Below are 15,273 nucleotides of genomic sequence, written 5' to 3'. Positions count from 1 at the left end.
ACACTCCAGCGCTAATTTTTGACGCCCATCAAGGAAACGACTGTCACGGGTGAAGCGAGAGCCCACCCAAAGGAGAGTATTATTAATGTGAGCGTGATCAAGGCCTCTGCGGTGGTTTTCCTTCGCCCACCTCATCCGCCCACAGGGACGGACGAGGTCGCCGAGCTAGCAGAGGAGCTGCTTTAGCTTCGTTCAGCTTTTTTGTGATGCTCTGACCTCTATAGAGATTATTTTACCCCACGATGCTAAAACGTAGCGCCTACATGTTTAAATCTGACGTGTATGTAACCTTGAGATGCGGGATTGTGGTCTCATTTGATTAAAACAGGATTTTTAATTGTTAAACACTGGATTCAAACTAGAATGACCCTCAGGAGATCCCATACCTCCACCCCAGCTCAAGATTCCAACGCACAGTTTTCTGGGTGTTACGTAAAGATAGACCGACCGACAAAAAGGTGTCCAACCCCTCCAGGACCCGTAAATATTAAATTCATAATACCTCACATCAGCGCCAATGACAAGGAAGGAGTTTGGCTGTTTCATCAGCCAGAAGGAAACGTCTTCATCTGTGAGGAAGATGGAGCTTGGAAGAATTGGGAAGAAGATCCCACTTGGAGTCCATCGAGGTTTACCTGGATCATCCTGGAGGCCGTCACAGTCGCCTGACTGGAATCCATAGAAACCCGGTCATATATATGCAGGGATCCACAAGGAATGGACTAGGATTCCTCGGGAACGCTGAAGGGAAGCTGGTGGATCAACTCAGTTCCAGACTGATGGAGCATTTTATGCAATATTGCTTAATATTGCTGAGGTGTTTCTGTTACCGGGGCAGTTCTGACCCATCTGGGCTCAGACTTCTGGTGGTCTGCTGCAGCGATAGCAGGTCTGGACACCGTGGATCGGACTTTGTCCAGCACATCCTACATATTCCCAGATCGGATAGAGATTTTGCGGGGAATGTCAAGATCAAGTCAACGCCTTCATGCTTGTTGCTGTGTTCCTGCAACTGTTGCCCACATGCAGCGATCCTTAGCGTGTTAAAGACACCAGAACCAACACGGGACTCTTTCAGCTACCGTAGCCCTACATCAGAATCTGACAACAAAATCGTTGATGGTCCCACAAAGTGACAAGATAATCCAGGACGTCCTGGGAACAACAGTGACATCTGCTGAAGTTCTCCTGTGATCACGTTAATGCAAACGGATTCTGAACAGTCAGACCTGTGAAGACTTTCCACTTCCTCTTCTGTCTTCTAAAACTTCTGTTTTTATAGCTGTAGCACATTAGTTTCTTTCCACAAAGCCTTGACAGTAAAACACTCTTTATTTCCCTGCCCCCTTTTCCTAATGAACTGCTTCCTGCGACTTTCTCACATTATTTGCATTTTAGCATCGAACACTACACGTAACTGCACACGCTACAAACATGTGACGTTCTCAGGGTGGAACACGGCTTTGGAGAAGAGGAAAACGAGTGAGGGAAGTGTTTTACGCTGTCATTGTAACCAAGGCCTCCTGACATAAACAGCTATGATCTGTACTTTGTGATGGATTTCTGTAAACATGGAAGCCAAACAACAGATTCGACTCCCCGACGCACAAATGCAAACATCTGTTAGCGTAGCCGGGTGGCTATTTTTAGAGGACTTGGGTGTTTATGAGAATCGGCTCATCCTGCAGGAGTTCAGTAAGACGAAGGTGGGTGACGTTAAATCTGAGTCGTAACAGTGATGATGGTGATTATGGTGACCTAAAGTTCCAGATGACTGGATGAAGCCTGGAGGGTTGACAGTTATTTATCGAGAGGCATGAATCACGTCAACAGAACGAAGTAAAGAGGAGGAGAGATAGAGGTTCTGGAGGTGTTAAATTGATATCGTTGAACTTATAGGACACGTGTCAAACTCAAGGCCATGGGGGCCAAATGTGGCCCTCCATATCCTTTCATGTGGCCTACGAGAGCATAAAAGGTAAGAGTGTCTAAAAATAAATAGGTCAAAAGTGCTGCTTTGACCAAAAACTACATTTCCCACAATGCAGTATTTCAGCCCATTTTAGCTCTGACAAAAACGTGTTTGACGTTACTTTTCTTTATTCAGTGGATAGTTTGATCCTTGATTAATAACCTGACAAAAGGATTTATGTTACAACAGAAACAAACAAACGTGTTTTTTCTGTGTAACTGTGATGTTTGTAACTTGAATAAGTAATAAATTTAGAGTTATTTTGACATTCAGGAGTAGTTACATTTATTTTACATTGAGTTACATTTACTTACATTTATTAGTTACATCTGGCCCTTTGAGGACAGCCATGACGCTGATGTGGCCCTCGGTGAAAATGAGTTTGACACCCCTGTTTTAGGGGTGCAAATCAATTTAATTAGAGGTAATCTGATGTGTTCCGAGTGCTTTATTTTTTTAGTTTTTCTTATTTAGCTTGACTTTTTCTCGTACAGTGATCCCTCGTTACTCACGGTCAATGAATTCCAAGACCACCCGGGAAAAAAAAAAAATCCAAGACATATCGACAAACTATTTTATTATTTACGGTAATTTAAGCGTTTGTGAACCCTCCCCATCCTGATATTAAACCACCTTTTATCTGTATTACCTTTTCCAACGCTTTTATAGACTGTTTAAAGCACTTTTAAGTGTTTCTTTAATATGCGGAAGTGATCTTCCGGATCAGCCAATAGAATGCGTGTACGGTATCACGTGACTACCGACTAAAAATCCGCGATGAGGTGAAGCCGTGCATCTTTGAAGCGCGAATACACGAGGGATCATTAGTGTTTCCATTTGATATTTTCTTATAATTTGCACCAAGTTTCCCCCCGCTGTGGGCCGAGGACGGGTCCTGGGGGGACTAATCTCCGTGTCGGCGTCTGTAATGAGGATACGAGGAGCCTCTCGTGGGCGGCACGGCCGCGGTTCTGACTTCATTGTGGATGACATGGAAATAAATTCCAGTCAGCCGGCACCGGGAGCCTCCCCAGCACAATTACTCTGTTTACATGCAGTAGCAAGAGGCGGGGGGGGGGAACGACTTCTGAAAGCGTCCTCCAGGCTGGTGGTTTTGTTGCAGCACGTGTTTACCGGGGTGCATCAACAAAACTGCACAAAGAGCCCCCCGTTTTTAACCCCCTCCCTCGGTGACCCCCCCCCCCCCCGACGTCCAGAGTAAACAAACAAACAAACAAACGTTTCGCCGCGTTTTTTTCCTCGCTTCCACGCCCGACGCCCCCTCCTAAGCCGCCGTGTGGTCATCTGTGTGTAATTACCCGATGACGTTCTGCCCCGTTTGCCCCTCTTTCTGAAACAAGTGGGGTTTATTTTCGAACCTCTGCTTTTTCTCCGCCGCCGTCTCGACTTTCTCCAGGGGGGGTGGGGGGGGTGTAACAGATACCGTCTAAATCATTAGAGCTCATTGGCCGCCATGTGCCGCTGGGCGGCGTCGGGTTCCTGTGACCCCTCGGGTCAAGCGGTTGAGAGCCCCCCCCCCCCCCACTGACCCCCCCAGCACTTCCTCTGAATATTAACGGGGTAGTTAGGCAGTCAAAAGCCCTGAGATAGAACATTGGTTCGTTGAGATAATAGCCAATCAGGCGGCGCGGCGAGGAGAGCGGCGGTCCGAGCCTTCATGTGGCTCGCTGAGGGCATAATGACGGCTAACAGAGGAAGCGGGGGCCTCTCTGGCTGAAATTATGTGGTCACATGCCTGCTGGCTGTAATGCTTTCCTTTAACTTTGCTAAGTCGTGCTCCTTAAAGTGGGGGGGGGGCTCCATTACGCCGATGAATGCTCTGCAGTTATCTTGCAGACGTTGGGCTTTAATACAAGACAGCGGTGTTTAAAGGCCACCGTGGTGAAGGAGGAGGTATTTCCAACATGCCCCCCCCCCCACCTTTGAATCCGAATCATCAGTGACGGAACACGCAAATGATTTTTCAAGGTTTTCCTCCGACACCCCCCCCCCCTTGACTGGAAATTGGATTTTATTTGCTTTATTCTCTCCTGGAATCGTGAGCATGTTCTCCGTCAAACCACCCCCCCCAAAAAAAATAAATAAAAAATCCTCAGCGGCGTCCAGCAGGACAACAAACCATCCATGATAAAATCACTCATGGGAAATTACCCCCCCGCACCCCCACTCCAGTGTAATCACAACTTGGAGTGGATGTGATCCAAACCCGTCCCAAACCGTGTTTGACTCGCCGCCGCTATCAGGCCTCCCATCAGGAAGACATCACCTTAGTGGGGGGGGGTCGGGGGGGTTGTGGAGCTGAAATGGAGCGTGGCGGCCGATGGATCTCGCCAACCCTCTGTGTGCTGGAGGAGCAGAGACAGGAGGGATGATGGGAAGCGTCAGAGCGAACAAACAGAAGTTGGATGAGTCCATGAGGAGGTGAAGGGCGTGTCATGTGACCCCGGATTAAAGAAAACGATCAATATTCAGCAGCTTTTGTTTGGATTGAAATAAAAAAAAACAACAAATTTCTAGAAATTTCTTGACCCAAAAACCAAAACAAAAAATATTTCACATAAAAACAATAAAATTTAAACGCAAAATAGTTCTTGGAGTAGATCTTCTAGAGTCATTTACTGTTTGAGTTTGGTTGTTTTTAAAGTTTTAAAATAGTTTTTTTTTCAATAGTTTAGAGATTTTTTTAAAATAATAAATAAAATAAATAATAAAATTAAATAATATTAAAAATAATATCTAAATAAACTCCACTAACATTTCCTGAAAGATGAAATTTCACCCAATTTTACGTCCAAACGCTGATGAGTGGATCTAAATTGTCCTTTATGAGTGAACCTTTCTTTTAAATTAAGTATCTTCTGCTCTATAAGGCACACCTAAAAGCCTTTTCATTTTCTCAAAAACCCACGGTGTACCTTATAACCCTGTGGGCCTTCTTTGTGGGAGAAAGTTTTGAAATAGGCCATTCTCTGAAGGTGCGCCTTATAGTCCAGTGCGCCTTATAGTGCAGAAAATACTGTAATATTTATTTATTATTATTTATTCACAGATTCCTCTCTGTGGAGCAGGAAGAGAGGGGACACCCCCCACGCAGAAGCCCCAGGATCAACCTGAATGCTTGTCCATTACGGACACTTTTCTCCTCAACCCCCAGTGAGTAAATAAACACCCCCGTACCAGCGGGTCATCATCACCTCCACGTCTGTCTGCGCGTAAAATCCACGCGTTCCTGCTATAAATAGTCAGCAGCCATCAGACCAAATGAATGGAGTGTCCACGAACACGACAACATTTTAAGTCATTACTTGTAAATTCGTTGCATTTTTGGATAAGTGGTAGCAGATATGCCTCAAACGGGGGTGGGGGGGGGCAGCGGTGCGTAACGAGGGCTGATTCAGAACGGGATGTCTCCCCGGCTCCATTTAAACCCTCAATCTTTTACACTTTGCGCCCTTTCCTGCTTTTTAAAGCCGTGTGGGAATAAAAACAAACCCGGAGACGTGGATTTACAATTTACATCTCGATGGCCTCATTCATGTGGGTTACCGGTGGGGGGGTTCACGGAGCCCGGTGCGCTGATTACAGACCGGAGCTGCTGAAACAATGTGCGCAGCGGGATGAGCGCAGAGAAACTCTTTGTAATCAAACGTTATTTTTAAACTGCGGACTCTTTGTGACGTTTGGAACGACTGTTTGTCTTTGTTTGGAAGCTTTAAAGGCAGATAAACAAAAAAGGTCGCGGTGGGACAGTGGGCAGGTCCTTTGGATGCGTCACCTGCGCAAAGTTGCACTTTCCAACCTCCTCCTCCTCCTCTTCATCCTCCTCCTCCTCCTTGTCCGAGTTTCTCAAAAGAGACAAGAAATAATTAAATGTCTGATAAGGAAATAAAAACTTGACAAATAAACAAACCATTACGCAGGAGAACCGGTTCGTGCTTCCAATTCAGGTGAATTACGCACAGACCCCACCGCCCCCTCCACCCACGGCTGGCAAACTTGCAGCTGTAATAATAGAGAGAGGGGCTGCGGAGTGACGGGGGCCGCAGACCGGCCTGCAGAGTGTCCGCACCCCGCCGGAGCGACACCTCATATAAAAAAACCCGAATATTATTAACATGAATTTGACAAGATTTACAAGTGAAAATCGTGTTGTTGTTTTTTTTTGCGCAAAATGTATTTTCTTTCCATAAATGTAAATCTTTAGAATCCGTTTCCACCGATTCACGCGTGCGTAAATCGGTGGAAACGGAGTTAAAAAACCCACAAAAAACCAAAAAACCGAGTGGAACCCAGACAGAAAGACGAAGTGGGTCGAGTTCGTCCGTGTTTTCTTTTACCAGGAGCGCCGTGTTTATTTTCTGTTTCTTCGGTTTCAAAGCGTGGGCACCAAACTGCACGAGGAAACACGAGTGGATTTCAAACCAAAGCGCTCTGATTGAACGCCGCTTTTCCAGCCTGTGGCACAAAAGTTTGCAGTTTTGTCCCTTTTATAGAGATTTTTAATGACCTGTTGGGACGGGGGGGGGGGGGTGAACCTCGACTCTAAATGATGCGTGTAGAATAAACCTGGGAGATAGAATCGGATCGCGTAAAACGGATTAAACGGTTTAGGATGAAGATGCACGCGAACTTTACGCATGAGGTGCGTAATGGAGGTGAAAAGGGGGGGGGGAGTAAATCACGTTCAATTCGAAATCTGCTTCACGGAGGCCACACACCGGTGTGTTCTCATCATGGAGGCTCGTCATCGGGTTCGAATCGGAGTGTGTGCGCGTGCGTGTGCGCGTGCGCGTGGCAGCGCAATGACACGGTCCTGAGCGCCTGATTGCAGCCATATTGAAAAGATCTGGGCTCACCACAGGTCCCCTTTCAGTGGGCTGTCATTACCGCCGAGGTGAGCTCTCACACGCTGACCCACACACACACACACACACACACAGACACACACACACACACACACACACACACACACACACACACACACACACACTAGCTCGGGGGGGCTGCGGTGGATGAATGAGCGCACTGAGGCCTGGGCCTGATCAAGCGAGGGGCGGCCGGGAGTTGGTGTAAGGGAATCCTCTGGTGGGACCATCAGAGCGCATTTAGACCCGGGCTGGACCCGGTCCTGGCGCACGCAGCTGCGCGCAGAGCAACACTGGGCCAGTATTTCAGCAGCCGCTAAACGCTGCGCTTTAATCCCAACATAAATACTTTAGCCAAATTGGAAAAAAGAGGCTCCTTTACCTGCCTCACAAATATTCTACTGCGACTGGGATTAATTACTTATGCGGGCGTTAATCATCAAAAAAAAAAACAGCAACTGGAGGCAAATCAGACAGAAAAAACCCCAATACACACACACACACACACACACACACACGCACACACACACACACACACACACGCTGCCTTCATGTGGGAGCTGACGGAGTGGATAAAGCTGCCCTTTTTATGAGCTGGTGTCAAACGTGATGAAGAATTAATGAAGTCTGCGTCACTTTTAATGCGCACCAATCAGTCGGTCAATAGTCTGTCCTTTGTCAAAAAGCTCCTGAGAGATTTGCTCAAGGAAGTGAAATTGCTGCAAAACGGCTTCATTTGGCACCAGGCTTCAAGTTTTACGCTTGAATACGCGTAATTGCCGAGAGGGGGGGGGGGGGCAGCTTTGGGTTGGCTATCTCTGGGCATACCGTCTCCTAATAACAACTGTGACTGAAATCAAACCCGCTCCCTTCCCTCTCAGGTGATTAGCTGGAGAAGTTAGGATTTCAAACGGGCCTAATTGGAGCTGCTCTGTTTGCGTTAGCTGCAGATTTATCATTCAATTCGTGATTGGTTTTAAATGGATTAGCCCCCCCACGCATTCTTGTTTCACAGAGTAATTGTGCGTAAGTGGAGCGTGCACTGCTCCGGATCGGGTCGGAAAATTGGTTTCATTATTGGAATTATTTGTCTTTTTGCTCAGAGTGACGAGATGAGAGAGATGAGAGAGATGAGAGAGATGAGAGAGAGAGATGAGCTGCAGCTGAGTGGAAACAAAGGTGTGTTGAACTCACCTGAATTTATTTGGTCGTTGGTCCGGCCGACTTGAGCTGAGGTGGTTTTTACCTGACAGGACGGCTTAAGAACAGGAAACCAGGTTTAAAAGGAGGAATAGTTGTTGGTTTTTCTAGCATAAAATTAACCAGACGTCAGAGATGAACAGAAGATCTTTCCCCACTGTGGGACGACTCACGGCTCATCTCATCTCATCTCATCTCATCTCATTTTATCTTATTTACTCTTATCTCGTTTTATTTTATTTAATCCTATCTTATTGAATCCTATCTTATTTCATCTTGTCTCATCTCATGTTATCTTATTTCCTCTTATCTCATTTTATGTTATTTAATCCTATTTTATTTAATCCTATTTTATTTTATTCCATCTTGTCTCGTCTCATCTTATTTAATCCTATTCTATGTCATCTTATTTCATCTCGTCTCGTCTGATCTGATCTGATCTCATTTTATTTTATCTTCTTTCCTCTTACTGTATCTCGTTTTGTCTTATCTTGTTTAATCCTATCTTATTGTATTTAATCCTATTTTATTTAGTCCTATCTTATCTGGTCTCATCTCGTCTCATCTTATTTAATCCTATTTTATCTTATTTCTTCTTATCTCGTCTGATCTCATCTCATTTTATCTTATCTTATTTCATCTCGTCTCCTCTCATTTTATTTAGTTCTATCTAATCTCATCTTATTCCATCTCGTCACATCTCATCTTATTTAATCCTATCTTATTTTATTTATTTCATCTCATCTCATTTTGTCTCATCTCATCTCAGAGTGTATCTCCTGCTCCGAGGCCTTCCTGGTTTCCACCCGACCTGGCACACGGCTTCCAGCGGACCGCGGTGTGGCTGTCAGCGGTGATGCTTTACGAAGGTATAAGGAGCCTTCACCTCTCTGGAGGAGACTCCTCCATCTCATGTCAGGACACACACACACACACACACACACACACACACACACACACACACACACACACACACACACACACACACACACACCTCTGTTGTCTGGAGAAAACGATCAGGAAGGACCGGATTAGAAATATTCCAGGCGCTGACAGCTTCTCACCGGAATAGCTTCACCGCTAGGCTCTGAAGTCTCAGATATTTTCATCACCTCTGAGTGTGTGTGTTGTTTTTGTTGCCAAGATCGGTTCATCTGGCCTTCAGCGATACGGCCAATGCAGCTGCTTTCAGGACGGCGCTGCCAAATGTTGATTTTTCAAGGTTTTTACCTCGTATGGACGGTTAATACACAGTAAATACAGCGAGAGGAAAACTGGATTCCCGTAAACCAGGTCAAGAAGACGTCTTTGGACCACCGAGACCGAAGCCTGTCGAACTTCCTCCTCTGGTCTCAAAACGTGGACGTGATAAATCGCTGTCCTATCAGCTCCAGGTATATTCTGACCTCATAAAGTTTAGTTTAGATTTAATAAACGTAGCATAAAGATAGGACACAGGCGTGAAAACCCTCCGCCCGTCCGTTCCGTGAAAGCCGTGTAAGCTTTCCACGTCAGCGCGGCGATCCATCACCGCCGGTTTGTGTATACACTCCGCGCTAAGCTAAATGCTGCGCCGCTCCCAAGGCGTTGAGTCGCGGCCATCAACAAACACGAGAATATCGCCGTGTACCAACTTCCTGCCGCGAGCGTCGCCTCCATCTTTGGAAAGATCAGCCTAAAACAAAAGGAGCGCCTGATTCGAGCTCGGAGGAGGGGGCAGGCAAATGGCGGACCACCCCTAAGGAGCGCCGGGACACACTGTTTGTTCGCCATGATGAATTGACTGCATGCTTGAACCCAAAGGTTGGCAAATTAACAGTTAATTAGCAGTTGATAGATGACAGATTGACCCCCCCCACCGCCTCAACCCCTCCCTCGGCTATCTCGGCAAAGTGTTTATGTGCTGGGAACAAGTGTCGGAGCAGACTGTTATGTCTGCGTTCTGTCACATGGTGCGATTGCTCTCAGATGTGGCCACTCATCCACCACCACCCTACCCCTACCCTACTCCTACCCCCACCAGTCACCCACCCGACTCCCCCACCTGGTTCTCCTTCGCCTCTCCACGCTCCCATCACACCTATCGATCCGTTGTTTTTATTCCCACCGATCCCCAACTTCAAGAAAACCCCATTGGTGAACCCCCCCAACCCCCAACCCCCATTCTGGGAATGATAATCCAGTTGCGGCTGAAGGAAGCAATAGTTTTGGGTTCTGAATTGGACGTCCTTGCGCTCCCGACATGTCTGTAACGACTGCAGAGGAAGACATATTTAACCCAACAACACCGCCTGCCATCGCCAATGGGCTGGAAATGGCCTCGTATTTAGAGGAGTCATGGCAGAAGTGAATAAGTAGAACGAGCCATTAAGGGTAGTCGTCCAAAATTCATCTCCCTTTTTAAACTCCTTGTGTATTTTTCCTTTCACAAAGAATTTATATGAACAAGAAGGCTTTTCATACTTGACCTTCTCAGAAACAGAAAAAAGAAATAATGGGTATTTTGTTATTAAGTGCAAATTAGTGTCAGGTCTTGCAGCGTAGAATCTGTTTCCTCCCCTGACATTTTCTTCTCTGAAAGGCGGGAAGGTAGTTTCCAAATAAAAGTCAGTGGAATTACCCAATAAGACGGCGTTCCCATCAGCACATGCTACCCTTCCACCCCAAACGGGGTTTGATTGAGCGTTCTTGAGGGCAGAAGACAAGTCTGGTTGAAAAATGTCCTGAACTGCGTTTTGAGTCATTCGTGTTTCAACGGTGGCGGCGGCAGCAGGGGGTGGGGGGAGGAAACGGCAGCATGTACGTACATTCATTACTGCCGTCTTGGCATGGGGAGGAGAAATAATGTGTTTCAGCTCGGTGAGTGACTGCCAGAACCGGAGCTCCGGAGGGGCCACGTCCTGCAGATGGGGGCCGTTTGCTGAACGGGAGTTTTGTGTGACAAAAAGAAAAAAAAAAAATCATCACAGGATGAATGAAATCATGGATGTTTGATGGTTTGTTTTCCAAAAGAACGTTGAGGAAAACGGTTGAAACCGGAGTGGTTCGATTCATTTTCGCCCTCCGTTCGGTTTCTCCTTGGATCGTTTGGTTTTGAAAAGGCTAATCAGGGATGTAGCATTCATCACCTCGGAATTAGCTTCTCACTGAGTCCCCGCCAAGCTGGTTGGCTGATCTTTATCAGTACACCGAATCCCTGACTGATATTGTTGAACCTCGGCGGCGCACAGATCCGGGTGGAAAATGCGAGACCTTGGAGCGCCGCGGCCGTATTTCTTCCAGCTGCTCGTGTTGCAGTGCGGCGTGGAGGCAGAGCCTGTCATTAAGGCCAGACGCCCAAAGCCAAACGTCCTAAACGTTGGTACAGTTATCCCTTGCGTATTCGCGCTTCAAGATGCGCGGCTTCACTACATTGCGTATTTTTAGTAGGTAGTCATGTGATACCGAACAGAACGCAGCGCACTTCCATGAAACACAAAAGTGCTTTGAACAGTCTATCAGAGTGTGGGAAAAAGTAATAGAGGCGTTTTAATATCAGTATGGGGAGGGTTCACAAGCATTTAAATTACCGTAAATTATAAAACAAATAGCTCATCGCTATATCGCGAAATTTCGTTTTTCAAGAGTGCTCCTGAAATGCATGAACTGCGAGTAACGAGGGATTGCTGTATCCCCTTTCCCTTCTGAAGCGGACACTGTTTGCTTTTCCTCCCCCTAACTTCCTTCTTTGTTGTCCCGTTTCGTGTCGCCACAGCATGTCATCATTGTCCCATTTTCAATAAAAATTTGTTTGGGCAAGTTTTTTTTTGCTGGATGCCCTCCCATCTGCAACCCTCCACATTTATGCGGGCCTTGCATCCGCGTGTTTGCTTTTGGTTTACCTATCGTCCTTCTGTCTTTTCCCGTTACGGGTCGCCACGGCGTGTCATCCTAGTTCCATTTTCGATAAAATTTGTTTGGACAAGTTTGTTTTGTTTTTTTGATGGATGCCCTCCCTTCCGCAACCCCTCCGCATTTATCCTGGCCTTGCATCCCCGTGTTTTCTTTTCCTCCTTATAATCCTTTGCTTTTCGTTTTGCGTTGCCAAATTCCAAGGGCACCCTGTTGGTTGCAGAGTGTTTGGACGTGTCGCTAATATCGGGAACGTTACTCTCATTATTTCACGGATAGTTTGACACACGGCTAATATTCGGATGGCGGGGTAGACGAGAGAACGTGGAGTGAAAGTATGCGAGTGGGAGGTCTGCTGTTGGTGTGTGTGCGTCCGTGTGTGTGTGTGTCGAGCAGGGGAGGGGCATCTGGAGTCTACCAAACAGATCCTGACAGAACAGCACCCCTCTGGACCGTTTCCTGCAAACAGCAATCAGGCCGAATCAAAGCAGCTGCTCTGTTCTCCGATACCCCGACTGCCCCAATCAACTCCGTTTAGCGGTCGACCGCATTCATCCGCAGGTGCTACAGGTTCGACGCTCAAAAGTCCAGTCAGGAGTAATAACACTTATTTTATTAGGCCTGCTGGAGCTGGGCCAATCCCGTTTAACCACCCTGTATGTTTGGTGAAAACCACGCGAGCTCCGAATCAGAATGATTCAGAGCGGAGGAAGGACGAGGCTAAAAACAAAACGCGCTAATGCAGCAGGAGGAGGAGGAAATGCCACATTAAACTCTCCTGGCTCCGCTACCTGGCAGCAGCTGGTTGTGTCTATTGTATACGACAATTCCAGTCCAAACAACGTGGCACTAATCCGACAATTTCCATTCAGTCAGACGACAACAATTCAGGTTAATCTCGTCCGTTGAAAGCTGCGCCGCGGCGATCCAAACAAACGTCGGCCTCGCCTACCCACCGGATGCTCCGGGAAAGAAAACAAGGGTAATTGTTCTGACTTGCGTGGTGATTTCAGCTCTGAGTAAAGCCGGCAATTCATTTGGTGACTGGTGGGGGGTTGGTGGGGGGGTGGGGGCGCTCGCTGTGATCACCGTTACACAAATCCTAACATTTAACAACGCAAAGCGGAGGAAGTCGAAGCACACAGAAAGTGTTTCAATGTGGTCTGGCTGCGTAGCCTTGGCCCTGGGAGAGACTTCCTCTGTGAAGTATTTAATGTTGGACGCGTTCTCTCTCCAAACACGGAGCACCTGGGACAACAGCGGCCGTTCCAGAGCCGGTGTTAATCAGCGACGATGCAGACTGGCAATCAGCAGTACCCACAAGAATACAATTAATACGACATGCTGGCGCTCCACTCCACTCGCTTGTGAAAACAAGAAATTACACCGTTAAACTGCTCTAAACATTTGGGAGAAGACGTTCGATACGTCCGGAGAAAATCATCCTGATTGCTAAAAAGGATTCGGAAAGTTTGGAAAGTAGATGAAAAGAAGGGGAACAGATTTTAAAAGCATTCTTCGCTCCACTGCAGTCAATTATTTTCTTCTGTTTCAGTCAGACAAAACATGTCCTATGGAATTTGTTCAGCGACACTCTGCTGTTCCCGGAGAGGAACTCCGGCAGAAGCTGATCTGTGCTGTCGGTGATGAGACGGATTTTCAGTTACTCTTTCTAAGTTTTACTAGAATACGCTGTCAGAGTAATGAGTGAGAACTGGGAAACGGCTTTTTGAGACATAACTTGTTTGTGGTTAAGAAAGAATTTTCCTATTTTTACACATCCTGCCGACACCAGGAACGAGCGTCTGTTAGGAATAATGTGGTTCCAATATTCACTTCTCTGCTCTGATAATCTGGGCCTCGTGGTAATAATGTTCCACTATGACCCCCACCAGCAGATGTACGCTGACCGTAGGAGAGAAAAGGAAGTGTTTAAGATCTTAAATTCAAAACATCCTCGATATTGGAAGTTTATATTTACTTATCAGAAAATTTGCTCGATCATCTTATCAGCAAATTTGTTCAATCATCAGTTTTGCCCCCAAAAAAAGTAACGAAACATGGTCAAACATTGTCAAATGTTGAAAAACATATCCAAATATCGGAATTTAGCTAAATGCAACCTAAAATAATAAAAAATAGCCAAATGTAGCCAAACATAACCAAATATAGTCAAACATAGCCAAATTTAGCCAAATCTAGCCAAACGTAGCCAAATGTAGCCTAATGTAACCAAACAGAGCCAAATCTAGCCTAATGTAACCAAACATAGCCAAATGTTGCCCAATGTAACCAAACGCATCCAAATGTAACCAAACATGACCAAACGTAGCCAAATGTACTCAAATGTTGTAAAACGTAGCCAAATGCAGCCAAACATAATAAAACATAGCCAAACATAACTAAACTTAGTCACATGTTGTAAAGTGTAGCCAAACGTAGCCAGACGTAGTCAAATGTTGTAAAACGTAGCCAAACGTAATAAAACGTAGCTAAACGTAGCCAAAAGTAATAAAATATAGCAAATGTAGCCAAACATAGTAAAACACGAAAAGTAGCCGAACATAGTCAAGCTTAGCCACACGTTGCTCACGTGTCTGTTATTCTGCATGCAGTAGTGAAAATGGAAAAAAACAATCCTGAAACTCCAAAATTCTTCCTTGCAGCTTTTCCAAACTTTCCAAGTTTTATAAAAATCCTGCAAAGAATCGCCGGTGAAAACAAAACCTTGGCGGAGGCAACGTGCTGAAAGGCGCTAAAACGCTCGGGTTTCTGGGTTCGTCCCTACAAGTGGCACATTACACATATTAATTACATCCATTGTAAATGCATGAAGTATAGATTAATGGCGCTCCAAAGAGGCCCGACTCCGTGGAGTAACGGTTCCCATGTGTCTATCACTTCAGTAATATCCTGACATTAAATATTCCCTCTGTTTACCCAAACATCATTACTGTTTGAAACCATTTAAATTGACCGTTACATTATGAAGAGAAATGAAGCGGAACGTGACCTCATAACCCTCCGAGCAGCAGGCGATACCGCTGAGAGAGCGCTTTTCAACGCTGCACAACCCAAAAGGCTGCAGACTAATAGCCGGAGTGAAAAAAGCGAACCCTGGCAGCGCCTGAGAGCGGTCAGTCTTGTCATTAAGTTAATTCTCGTCCACAGTTGGGTCTAAACACAGAGACTTTTATGGAATTATCCTAATTAGCCAGACCATTAGCCTTAATGGGGAGTAATGGCCAGTTAGATGTTATTTGGTAAAACAACATGCCAGAGGCTGGAGGTGTTTTATTACAGCTCTATATTAGGCTCATTTCT

General features: G+C 46.0%; 1 protein-coding gene across 1 annotated transcript in view; it reads left to right on the top strand.

Annotated features, from left to right (window-relative positions):
• The first annotated feature begins 1,816 nt into the window (after positions 1-1,816).
• Positions 1,817-15,273, top strand: part of LOC137595612 (uncharacterized) — a 31,855-nt gene continuing 18,398 nt past the window's right edge. The window contains exons 1-4 of the mRNA XM_068315826.1: positions 1,817-1,839; positions 1,919-1,978; positions 5,043-5,146; positions 8,828-8,927. Coding sequence (XP_068171927.1) covers positions 1,817-1,839; positions 1,919-1,978; positions 5,043-5,146; positions 8,828-8,927 — 287 coding nt within the window. The remainder of the gene's footprint in view (positions 1,840-1,918; positions 1,979-5,042; positions 5,147-8,827; positions 8,928-15,273) is intronic.

Source organism: Antennarius striatus, chromosome 5, assembly GCF_040054535.1.
Source record: "Antennarius striatus isolate MH-2024 chromosome 5, ASM4005453v1, whole genome shotgun sequence".
In the NCBI taxonomy this organism is placed as follows: Eukaryota; Metazoa; Chordata; class Actinopteri; order Lophiiformes; family Antennariidae; genus Antennarius; species Antennarius striatus.
This window is presented reverse-complemented; position numbering and strand designations above follow the sequence as displayed.